At 49.2% G+C, this 12,515-nt stretch overlaps 1 protein-coding gene across 4 annotated transcripts; it reads left to right on the forward strand.

The window, feature by feature from the left end:
- The first annotated feature begins 467 nt into the window (after positions 1-467).
- On the forward strand, positions 468-3,712 carry OLFML3 (olfactomedin-like 3). 4 transcript variants are annotated; one of them, XM_012000786.1, is made up of 4 exons: positions 468-1,098; positions 1,794-1,901; positions 1,959-2,079; positions 2,410-3,712. In XM_012000786.1, exons 1-4 carry the CDS (start codon positions 985-987, stop codon positions 3,228-3,230), a joined length of 1,164 nt encoding a protein of 387 aa, XP_011856176.1. In that variant the 5' UTR covers positions 468-984; the 3' UTR covers positions 3,231-3,712. The 4 variants fall into 4 exon arrangements, with proteins under 4 accessions (XP_011856176.1, XP_011856175.1, XP_011856177.1 ...); XM_012000787.1 differs by adding an exon at positions 1,438-1,588 and having other exon boundaries at positions 856-1,098; positions 1,794-2,079; XM_012000785.1 differs by having other exon boundaries at positions 1,794-2,079.
- The last annotated feature ends 8,803 nt before the right edge of the window (positions 3,713-12,515 follow it).

Genomic DNA, 12,515 nt, shown 5'->3' on the forward strand with positions numbered 1-12,515 from the left:
AATGTATAGTAAATTAATGTGAACTCATTGAACACTCCTCAGTTTTGGTGAGAGAATATACCCGGCCTCTTTCAAGCAAAGGAAAGCCATGAAAAACAGCGCTGCTGTCAGCCTTACTTCCAGACAATCAAGAGTTAATTTACTAACTTCTCAGTGACCTCTTTTTTTTTTTTTTTTAATCTCAGTTATATTTTCTTCTTGGGCTAAATCAGAGAGAGATTTGCATAGCCAATCCAAGCCTATCCAAAGTAGTAATTGGATAGTCTTGGGGGAAATCTGCATTTTAGTGGTGAAAACCCCTGTAAATTCAATATATTTGGCTTTTGTGGAAAATTTTCCTCGTGGGATGAGTCTAAGCCTTAGTTTTTATATTAATCATGAGAGATGACACTAGGTGCTTAGCACAAGGTGGCGCCAATGAGCTTTAGAATAAGTTGGGCTTGACCACTTGGGCCTTTTTTTTCCTGCTTCCTCCCCTCAAATCTCACCTCCCCAGCTTCGAGTTTCTACTGAACAAGGCTGAAAACAACCCACTCATTGCAGGGAAGGGAAGGATTAATGAAAGATGTCAGTTTCTTAAGAAGTCAGCACTGGTGAAACTTTCCTGAAACAGGAATGGCGTTTGCTGAGTTTTCTCTGGGGTCTCTGCTTCCTGCAGCTAGCTTTCCTGCTTGACTGCCCAGAGGCCTCTGCCTTTGGGTTTCCATCTCTTTCCCCTCCAGGGGAGCCTACAGCCTAGGCGGGAGGTGGTTAAGGCTTCTGGCTGCTGTGCAATGGGGCCATCTGTGTTTGATCAATCCTGGCGGAAAGGAGGGGGTGGGGATTGTAAAGAGACTGAAAGCATTCCAGAGTAGTGAGAGAGACCCAGAGATCAGAAAGAGAGAAGGCACCGCCCCCACCCCGCCTCCAAAGCTAACCCTCAGGCTTGAGGGGAAGAGGCCGACTGTAAGTTCCTTCTACTCTGGCACCACTCTCCCGGCTGCCATGGGGCCCAGCACCCCTCTCCTCATCTTCTGCCTTTTGTCATGGTCGGGACCCCTTCAAGGACAGCAGCACCACCTGGTGGAGTACATGGAACGCCGACTAGCTGCTTTAGAGGTGAGGGACCCCCTTCTAGCCCAGCCTAGAAGGATTCCAGGTCTATTGGTTCAACCAGTTTGTTAGGGATCTGGGGATAACAAGAAAGGGCTCTGTAAGACTCTACAGAAAATTCTCCCTTAATAAGAGGACCTTCAGAATGACAAGCCCTCCTCTTTCCCCACATAGAACAATTCCAAAGCAAATAGACTTTTGCGTTTTAACTCTGGGATTAGATAGAATAAGGGGGCAGAGTGGAAACGAGAACCAAGATTGTGGGGCTGCATCTCCGGAGGAGCTGATGATTCTGTTGAAGTTGGAGGTTCCCAGGGAATCTATAATTTCCTGTCTTTTTAACAGGTTGAGATCTGTAGCATTTTAGTTCCCAGAGGATAATTGCTAAGGGAGCAGAGACCTCTTCACACCTTCATGCGCTTAGACCTGCCTAGAGGCTCAGGTGACTCAGTGGCACTGCTCACAGAGAACGCGGGCTGGAGGACATGGAGTCGGGGTAGGGGCCTAGGTGAATCTCAGTTAGGCTCTTTACACATTTAGCACCTCTGCACATCTGGTTTCCTTTTCTGCAGGAATGGAAGGGGATATTGAAGCCTGGCTGAGTTTTCTCTTTTTTTCCCATTCCTGACTCCCGAGTTGGGCCTCTCCCTGCCTGGGAGTTGTAACCCTGCAGCCTCCCTCCTGATCCCCCATCCCTTCAGGAACGGCTGGCCCAGTGCCAGGACCAGAGTAGTCGGCATGCTGCTGAGCTGCGGGACTTCAAGAACAAGATGCTGCCACTGCTGGAGGTGGCAGAGAAGGAGCGGGAGGCACTCAGAACTGAGGCTGACACCATCTCCGGGAGAGTGGATCGTCTGGAGCGGGAGGTGGACTATCTGGAGACCCAGAACCCAGCTCTGCCCTGTGTAGAGTTTGATGAGAAGGTGACTGGAGGCCCTGGGACCAAAGGCAAGGGAAGAAGAAATGAGAAGTATGATATGGTGACAGGTAAATGATCTAAAAGCAGGCCCCTAAGTCTCTCAGAACTGATACTCTTCCTTCCTAGCTTCTTACTCTTTTTTTCTCTTTGTCCCAGTCCATTGTGGCTCTGTCTTCTGGAATCTGTTTCAGGGAAACCTCTGTAATGCCAGGTCTATTAAGGAGAGGTTCTGGGGATCCAGGCCGCTGTGGTACCCGCTGTTTCTCAATTCTCCCTAAGAGTGGAGGCATCCACTGGGCAAATGCTCACTATTCTCCAGATCGCCCACCCTGGGGGAGTTCCTGCTGGAGGCATCTAATTCTTACCTCTATTTCCTTTTCCTGTGCTTTTCTCATCAGACTGTGGCTACACAATCTCTCAAGTGAGATCAATGAAGATTCTGAAGCGATTTGGTGGCCCAGCTGGTCTGTGGACCAAGGATCCACTGGGGCAAACAGAGAAGATCTACGTGTTAGATGGGACACAGAATGACACAGCCTTTGTCTTCCCAAGGCTGCGTGACTTCACCCTTGCCATGGCTGCCCGGAAAGCTTCCCGAGTCCGGGTGCCCTTTCCCTGGGTAGGCACAGGGCAGCTGGTATATGGTGGCTTTCTTTATTTTGCCCGGAGGCCTCCTGGAAGACCTGGCGGGGGTGGTGAGCTGGAGAACACTTTGCAGCTCATCAAATTCCACCTGGCAAACCGGACAGTGGTGGACAGCTCAGTATTCCCAGCAGAGGGGTTGATTCCCCCATACGGCCTGACAGCAGACACCTACATCGACCTGGCAGCTGATGAGGAAGGTCTTTGGGCTGTCTATGCCACCCAAGAGGATGACAGGCACTTGTGTCTGGCCAAGTTAGATCCGCAGACACTGGACACAGAGCAGCAGTGGGATACACCATGTCCCAGAGAGAATGCTGAGGCTGCCTTTGTCATCTGTGGGACCCTCTATGTCGTCTATAACACCCGTCCTGCCAGTCGGGCCCGCATCCAGTGCTCCTTTGATGCCAGCGGCACCCTGACCCCTGAACGGGCAGCACTCCCTTATTTTCCCCGCAGATATGGTGCCCATGCCAGCCTCCGCTATAATCCCCGAGAACGCCAGCTCTATGCCTGGGATGATGGCTACCAGATTGTCTATAAGCTGGAGATGAGGAAGAAAGAGGAGGAGGTTTGAGGAGCTAGCCTTGTTTTTTCCCTCTTTCTTGCTCCCATACATTTATATTATATCCCCACTAAATTTCCTGTTCCTCATTCTTCAAATGTGGGCCAGTTGTGGCTCAAATCCTCTACATTTTTAGCCAATGGCAATCAAATTCTTGCAGCTCCTTTGTTTCATACAGAACTCCAGATCCTGAGTAATCCTTGTAGAGCTCAAAGAGTCAAAACCCTCAATGTTCCCTCCTGCTCTCCTGCCCCACGTCAACAAATTTCAGACTAAGATGACCCAGACCCGGAGCACTGACCTTGTATGGGGGCAGGCCCCAGGAGCAGGCAGCAGTGTTCTTGCCCTCAGAGTGACTTGGGGAGGGAGAAATAGGAGGAGACGTCCAGCTCTGCCCTCTCTTCCTCACTCCTCCCTTCAGTGTCCTGAAGAACAGGACTTTCTCCACAGTTTTGTATTGCAACATTTTGCATTAAAAGGAAAATCCACTACTCCTCTCCTGTGTGTGTTTGGGTAGCCCTCAGATCCAACTTCCCCCTGACCATCCATTTTCTCCCTCTCAACCCATCCGCACTCCTTGAGCCCTATTAAGGACTTGGCTGGGCTCCCTTTGCTGAGGAAGAGTTTACAGTGAGGCGCCTGGGGGAAGCGGCAGAATCCCGCCACTTTAGGAGGCTGGGCGAAAGGCCTCCTTCCACACCCACTGCCATCCACAGCAGCCAATCCACAGCAGCCATCCCAGAACCTCAGTGGCACCGTGCCTCTGACTGGGAGACACTGGGGCCCAGGGCAGAGCTTCCAATTCCGATTCTCAGAGGATTTTGAAGTACAAAATGGATGTTAGTTGCATTGCAGTCTAGGGTGGAAACCAGAGCCCTGAATGCCTGCCTGTGTTTTTAGTAAGAACTGAAGTTTCTCCTCTAAAGCGGACTCTGCCCCGCACCCCAGACCTCTCCACTCCCACCTCCAGCGTTGCGCTCCTGCAGGGCCAGGTTGCACAATCGTTCTTGGTCTACACTGCTCTGATTTTCCTGCTGCCACAGCGTCTGCGGTTTGGGCAGGGAGGAGGGGCAGTGACCGTGTCCCAGATGTTGGCCTTACCCGGTCCGCAGCCTATTCCTGCTTTCCTCTTCTCCACCCTCATCACCCTCACCTACCCACTCCAGCCCTGAACCTGGCCGGAACCCGTCAGGACTTCTGGAAACTTAACCCTCTCTGGCCCATACCCTGGCCTCTGGTGTTGGATTGCAGAGGGTAATCTGGGGAAGGCAGAAGGGAGAGGAGGAGGAAGGCTCCGGGCTTTGGACTCCAGTCTCCAGGAATCTGCTGATTTCTGCACCAGGCTCCCACCCCGGCCTCACCCTCACTGCTTCGTGCTCAGCGTGCAGGGGCAAGGCTGGCTGATGGGCAGGATCCACTGCTTTTATGAGGAGTCCACCTCAGGTAGCCCTGGGGGTCCTCTTGGTTATTTGCCCTAGCCAAGTGCGGGGAAGGGGCACAGCCTTCTCCCCAAAGCACAGCCTGCCTTCCCACCCCAGGTGGGGTGGCTCCATCAGGGCCCTGTGAGCCTCCCTTTGTCTTTTTTTCTTTTCTCCTCAGGCAGAGCTGCTCCAGATGTAGGTTGATGAGGAAGGGGAAAGAAAGACAGTGAAGCGCCTCACAAAGGCGCTATTGTAGGGAGCCCGGGGCAGGCAGGGGCTCTCTCCCATTCGATTCTCTCCTAATGTGGGGCTGGCAACAGTAATCACCACCTGTCAGCCCACGGAAGGGTCTGCCCACGGAACAGCTGGCTGCGGCGCGCGTGGTGCACAGGGAGGGGCTGAGGGGGAAGGGCATTCTGAGCGCAGGCCTGGAGAATGGGGTCTGGGCCACAGGGCTGGCAGCGCAGCGTGGGGACTGTGGGTGCCCCAGGTGGAAGGAAGGGGAGCTTGTCTGCTCCCTGGCGTGACTGTGTGTTGTGGGTGAGGGGTGCTTGTGTGTGGCAGAGGTCCCTGTCTGCTCCCTGGTGTGACTGTGGGGTTGGTGGGGGGTGGGGGGACACTGCCAGTGTGTGGTAGAGGTGCCTGTCGTCTCCCTAGTGTGACTGTATGTGTATGTGTGCCCGCGTGTGGCAGGGGAGCTTGTCTGCTAGCTGTGTAGCTGTGTGTGACGGGAGGCTGTAGGGTCGGGTTGTGTCTCTGGAGTGACCTTGTTAGAGCACCAAACACCAGGAGCTGCTCTGATGCCCTTGATGAGAGCATAACCTGAGACTCCGGGTGTATAAGTGATGTCAAGGAACGTGTATTTGAAGTACATTCTTAACGCCTTGTCACTTCCATGAAAACCAGGTAACCAGCTTCTTCTGCGTTACATGTGTGTGCTCATCTTTGTGGCATCTATCTTTGCCTGATTCCACCTCCATGAGAAAGAAAGAAAAAAAGCAAAAAGCATCTTTTCTTTTTTTTAGGCTTACAATTTCTCTGGAAAAGTTCATTCAGGCTTTTCTGAAAGGGCAGAAATCTCTGGGGCCTTGTCATTTATTACTTTTCTCTTCTTTCTTTTTGGCTTCTGTGCAACAGCTAGTGCTATTTTGGAAGCATTTTGGAAGGTGAGTAGAACTGTGTGGGCGGATCCAGCGAACTGTCCAAATTCATTAAACGAAATTATCTGCTGCTTCAGGAGACGGCACCAGTAGCTAAATCCTATCATCCACAAGTAGCCTCAGAACCACCTCAGACCCTCCACAACCCATCACTTGGCAGAAATAGGTTATGACCTCTGATTTGGTTGAACGAAAGACAGTGGAAAGCAAAGGACCTAGGAGAGGAGAGGGGTTAAAAGCCCAAAGAGAAGTCCCACATGTGCCCCAATGCCTGGCCCTGATACAGTAAACACCCAAGGATGGGGATGTGGGAAGGGCACCAAGAACCAGGAGGGGCTGCTGTGGTGGAGGCAGCTGTCTGCTAGGTCTTAGGTCCAGATGTTGTTTCTCCTTCACAAGGCAGTATTGAGAGGGTTCCCCTCTCCACCACACTGGGCCTCAGGGTTTCCTGCTTTACCTCCTAAGCTCCCCTCTTTGTTCTCAATATCCTCTCTTCTCCAGTGCTGGTCTCAGCATCTGCCTGCCAGAGAATCCAAAGTGTTTGTCTTGTTCATTCTAATCAAGGAAGCTGAGCCAGTGTTGTGAGCGCCCTGGATGGTGGAGAGGGACAGGGTAGAGATGGACAGGATGAAGTTGTTGATTCAGCTGTCAATGTTTCTTCTGGGATGGGCTCTGAGCTAAACAGAAACCAAGCCCTCCTTTTCCTCCTCCTCCAGTCTCAGATTTTCTGGGCCTCTTCTCATCTCTCCCTGAACAGGCACCCCTTCCCTGAGGCTCCTGGGGGCCTCCCCTTCCACTGCTCCCCACTCCTCTACCTGGTTTAGAGGAAAGCATGCGCATTTTGAGAGCTGCTGAGACTGTCCTGGTATTTCTCAGGGCCTTCAAGATAGGTCTCTTGAGGGCCTGCTGCCCAGCCTCTCCGTGTCTGCCTTTGCAGGGTAGTGTGGTCTCTGGGCCAGGAGAACTTTTCTATTTCTCCAGCTGGAGAGCAGGGGCTGTCCTGTGGCCTTAGCTCCTGTTGGCAGCTGTGGCCTCCACAGGCCCTGTGGACCCCTCAGCCTGGCTGGCGAGCTTTCCTTTGCCTGGTCTTTAACTTCTGCTTTTACAATGCAGAGCTTAAAAGATTAAATCTTTATTTCTGGATTTAATAACTCCACAGAATTATAAATGTGGAAGCCAATGTATTACTTTAAAGGGCAGAGTGAGAAACTAAAAGTGCAAAACTCTCAGCACTGTCTCCCCAGAACTTGGGTTCTGACCATGCCTGTAACCGGATACCTCTCCAGGACTGCTCGATAGGGAAGACCCTAACCCAGTGGTGCTAGAGGAATTAGAGGAATTAAAGGCACACACACAGAAATATAGAGATGTGGAGTGGGAAACCAGGGCTCTCACAGCCTTCAGAGCTGAGAGCCTCGAACAGAGATTTACCCACATATTTATTAACAGCAAGCCAGTGATAAGCATTGTTTCTATAGATTATAGATTAACTAAAAGTATTCCTTATGGGAACCAAAGGGATGGGCTCAAATAAAGGGATGGTTTGGGCTAGTTATCTGCAGCAGGAGCATATCCTTAAGGCACAGATTGCTCATGCTATTGTTTGTGGTTTAAGAATTCCTTTAAGTGGTTTTCCGCCCTGGGTGGGCCGGGTGTTCCTTGCCCTCATTCCGGTAAACCCACAACCTTCCAGCATGGATGTCATGGCCATCACAAACATGTCACAGTGCTGCAGAGATTTTGTTTATGGCCAGTTTTGGGGTCAGTTTATGGCCAGATTTTGGGGGGCCCGTTCCCAACACAGGTCACTCCTGCATGACCTCTGGGGGTCTACCCAGCTCACATTCCCCCTTCTCTGAGATGAGACAACTTTATTCCCTGGCCACAGTGGTATGCCCAGAGGGGAACACATCAGACTCCCTCCTGGGGAGTTAAAACTGCAGGTCAGAGATGTTAGATCTTAGGAAGTGTGTGAAGGCATCTTTGCCCTGCTACCCAGAGGCAGTGAAAGCCTGACTGGAGGGGAAAGGATGAGGTGGACCCCAGGGAGAAGCTGTGACAGAAGGGAGGAGGCTGCTGACCCGGGCCTGGGTTCTGGCCCTTTCCCTAGCCATCAATCCTGAGGTCACAGCGCACTTCTGGCTCTTGGGTTCTGCAAAGTGCCTGTAAGTTAATATGAGTGGATTTCTGTTTCCCAAAACCCAAAGGCGGTTCCTCATCTTTACCTTCCCCACCAAAAAAATCCCTTATCCCCTGGACTGCTAGGCAAATGGCCTTGGCCCTGTAGTCAGGGGTTTCCAGTCTTTTGGCTTCCCTGGGTCACATTGGAAGAAAAATAAAATACACTAAGGATAGCTGATGAGCTAAAAAAAAAAAAAAAAAAAAAAAAATTGCAAAAAAGCCCTCATGATGTTTTAAGAAAGTTTACAAATTTGTGTTGGGCTGTATTGAAAGCCATCTGGGCCACATGTGGCCCATGGGCCGGGGGTTGGACAAGCTTGCTGTAGAGTGTTCTTCCCTGCACATGACCTAGAAGACTCACTAGAATAATGAAAGAATCTCCCCAAAGCCTGGCCCCAATCATTCTACCAAGTCACACCTCCTCCACGACACCTTCCAGACGACCTAGTCAGTTCCACATTCCTGTTCTGTTCATTCGTGGGCTGCCGTCTCCCCCCATCAGAGCCTGTAGCACAGCGTTCTTAGAGGTAAACTTATGTATTAGAAAGAGCATCAACTCTGGGGTCAGAGCCTCTGGGATCAGAGTCTGGCTCTGCCACTTACCAAAGTTATTTAAGGCCTCATCTATAAAATAATATCTACCCAATAGGATTGTTGCCATGAGGATTAAGGATGAAATACACAGATTCTTCAGTAGGGCACGCAATCAGTGTGTGGTAGCTCTGAAACCCCACTTCCTTTGAGAGGATTTTCTGGCCCTTTCTACTCCCAACCACACAGGTCAGGACCGTTTGCTGTGGACCCCGTTCACCCCCAGGGATAGCCCACTTGGTGCCCGTAATGCTCTGTGCTGTTTACTCATGTTGGTGTCGCCAGGGTTTAACACAGAGCCTGACTCATCATTATTGTTGAATGTATAAATGCTGTATATATCCATGCTCCTCCGTCAGGCTGTGAACCCTGGGAACCCTGAGCATGTTTGTCTCCTAACTCAGGACCTTGCTCAGGAGTGGCACATTGCCAGCAAGCAGTACATGTTCTTGGTGGCATTTTTCAAGTCAGTTGGTGTATTAGTCTGTTCTCACGCTGCTAATAAAGACATACCTGAGACTGGGTAATTTATAAAGGAAGGGGTTTTAATTGACTCACAGTTCCACATGGCTGAGGAGGCCTCACAATCATGGCAGAAGAGCAAGGGATGTCTTATGTGGAGGCAGGAAAGAAATTTGTGCAGGGGAACTCCCACTTATGAAACCATCAGATCTCATGAGACTTATTCATTCCCACAAGAACAGTATTGGGGAAATCATGCCCATGATTCAATTTTCTCCACCTGGCCCCGCCCTTGACACGTGGGGATTATTACAATTCAAGGTGAGATTTGGGTGGAGACGCATTTAAACCATATCAGTTGGACAAAGACAAGATACAGATAAAAACTGAAAACATGCACCTTTCAATTGCAGAAGGCATTGGCCTTCCCACATGATTCCAATTCGAACATCTAAGGGGAAACTTAAGCTAGGCCAGGACCTTTATGCCCTGAGGCCACAGGGGAGGAGGGTAATAAAACTGCGGAAGGTAGAGGAAGGCCTAGGTGTTCAGCACCCGACTCATAGCAAGGGTCCTGGAGTAGTTGAATCTGTGTTTGCACCCCAGCCTGGCCACTTGCCAGAGTGTGATGTGGTGCAAGTTACTCCACCTCTGTGAGCCTAGTTTCTTCATCTATGGAATGGTTTTAATAGTACTCACTTCACAAATTGCCGTGAGCATTAAATGAAATAATCTATATAAAGCAGTGATCCCAGTATCTGGCGCTCAATATATGTTATTATTATTATTATTGTTACTAATGTTATCATCATTGCATAAGTCTTTTCAGTTAGCAAAGTGCTCTCACATATTTTCTCTCCTTTGATTTGCACAATAATCCCATGAGATGAGCAGGTATCAGAAACCTGAGGATTATAGAGATGAAATGATTCCTCTAAGGCCACATAACTGATAAGTATTGGAGCTGGAACTTATGCTACAGAGGCCATGTGGAGGAGTGTGAAGAGCTGGAGCCCTGAACTCAAGTTGCCTTCAAATCCTTGCTCTGCCACTTGCTAGCAATGTAATCCTGTGCAAACATGCCCTGCCTCAGAGACTTGTGAGGAATGGATGAGCTAGTGTATTAGTCCGTTCTTACACTGCTATAAAGAACTACCTGAGACTGGGCAATTGAAGAAAAGAGGTTTAATTGACTCACAGTTCCCCAGGCTGTACAGGAAACATGGCTAGGAGGCCTCCAGAAACTTACAATCATGGCAGAAGGGTGAAGGGGAAGCAGGCAAGTCTCACATGGCTAGCAAGAGGAAGAGAGAGCCAAGGGGGATGCGCTACACACTTTTAAACAACCAGATCTCACGAGAACTCACTCACTCTCATGAGAATAGCAAGGAGGAGATCTGCCCCCATGATCCAATCACCTCCCAGCAGGTCTTCCCTCAACACTGGGGATTACGATTCAACATGAGATTTGGGTAGGAACCAGAGCCAAACCATATCAGCTAATGTTTATAAAATATCTAGCAGAGCATCTAGAAGAGTAGATGTTCAATAAATGTTCATTCTTAGGCCCATATTTTATTTTTTTGGAGCAGGGGATAGGTTCTCACTCTGTCACCCAGGTTGGAGTGAGATCTTAGGTCACCGCAACCTCTACCTCCCAGGTGCAAGTCATCCTCTCACCTCAGCCGGGACCAAAGGCACATGCCACCACACCTAGCTAATTTGACTCTTGCTATCTCGATGTGGAACAACATGCCAGCGATCATCTCTGCTTGGCATTATAAACCATTTATATTGACCCAATGGGCCTTCCGCTCCTTCCTTCTCCATTTGTACACTGTTCTGTAGGAAGACGTGGCACCTGTTTCCCACCACAGATCTCTGTTATCAGTAACAGCAGGGTTAACAGGTGCCCTGCACCAGCCATGAGGGAAGAAAGTAAGGTGCACCGAGACATCCTCCTTCTCTGTGCCTGGACCACCTCTCGCAGCAGTGATATGTGTGTGTGTGTGTGTGTGTGTGTGTGTGTGTGCACGCGCGCGCGCGAGAGAGAGTGAGAGAGAGCGAGAGAGAGAGAGAGAGAAACATTGTGCTCCAAAGCCACATTTTTCCTTCAATCACATTTTCTCTCAAAGATATTTTAGTTGTTCAGCCTGTGTCCCTAGAATTCATCATTATTAACTTTTTGGACTTACCTTGCAGTGGATTTTGACAGATCCTTCGGTGCCATTTTGGTGCACTTCATCTTATGGGTATTTATTACTGTCCAATTTCACATAGTTTTGGTTTTGTAGCTGGTGAATTTTGTGTTCCAGACCTGTAAATCTATGCAGTTGTCAAATGCACGAGCTGTTCTCTATCTATTCTTATTGTCCTTTTGGGGGAAGGAAGATAGTGTGGAAAGAACATGGATGGGAGTAAGATGAACTTTCTATTTCTATGTAATTGGTCCACATGCTGACTGTCCTGACTCTGCTCCTCATTGACCATGTGACCTTGAACAAGATGCTAACCCCTCTGTGCCTCAGTTTGCTCATTTGCAAAACAGGATTATATTATCTGGATTATCATTGCCTAGGATCATTGCAGTTCAAGCCCTAATGCATAAAGCATTCAGAACTTCTAGCAAGGACTCTTAGGAATCATGTCCTTTGGCTTCCTCTTCTTACAACAGGAGAAACTGAAGCTCAGAGAGCGTTTTGAGGGTGGGGACCATGCCTTATCCATCTTTCTATCCCCAGGATCCAGACACAGTTAGGTGCATACTGGGTATCCAACAGATATTTTGTAAATCAGTTGTGTGACCAGCTCCCAGTGACATATCTGTAATTTAGCCCCTCTTGATGACTCAGAGTGATTATCCACATCAATCACTATACTGTGCATCCTGCCAGGATGCCTTTGGAGCCAATTATGCTATATAGAATGTGGCCATTATGCTTTTCTACTTATGTTTCCTGCTCTCTTCTACCTCGCTGTCAGCTGTCAGTTCTCCCTGTAGCCACTGAATCCACTTTAAGAAACCTCTGTCACTGTTTTGAATGGGCTGTCCACTGTAGTCTGGGCAGAATAGCAGTAAAAGGACTTTGAAAGATTTAAGTTTAGCACACATAGCAGGTACCTTTATTGGAGTCACAAGGATTATGGCGGAGTAGACCACAGACTAGAATCACTGACTTTTTTTAAAATTTCTTTTTTTTAAATTATACTTTATGTTCTAGGGTACATGTGTACAACGTGCAGGTTTGTTACATATGTACACATGTGCCATGTTGGTGTGCTGCACCCATTAACTCGTCATTTACATTAAGTATATCTCCTAATGCTATCCCTCCCCACTCCCCTGACCCCACAACAGGCCCCAGTGTATGATGTTCCCCTTCCTGTGTCCAAGTGTTCTCATTGTTCAATTCCCACCTATGAGTGAGAACATGCGGTGTTTGGTTTTCTGTTCTTGCGATAGTTTGCTGAGAATGATGGTT

The sequence above is a fragment of the Mandrillus leucophaeus genome, unplaced genomic scaffold (assembly GCF_000951045.1).
Source record: "Mandrillus leucophaeus isolate KB7577 unplaced genomic scaffold, Mleu.le_1.0 Scaffold64, whole genome shotgun sequence".
NCBI lineage: Eukaryota > Metazoa > Chordata > Mammalia > Primates > Cercopithecidae > Mandrillus > Mandrillus leucophaeus.

What these genes read in the sequence shown, in the direction of transcription:
- OLFML3 (XM_012000785.1), top strand. Translation starts at nt 985, where the DNA reads ATGGGGCCCAGCACCCCTCTCCTCATCTTCTGCCTTTTGTCATGGTCG. An exon ending in GCCGACTAGCTGCTTTAGAG is followed by an intron (nt 1,099 to 1,793) that starts GTGAGGGACCCC and finishes CCATCCCTTCAG; the next exon opens with GAACGGCTGGCCCAGTGCCA. An exon ending in GAAGTATGATATGGTGACAG is followed by an intron (nt 2,080 to 2,409) that starts GTAAATGATCTA and finishes TTTTCTCATCAG; the next exon opens with ACTGTGGCTACACAATCTCT.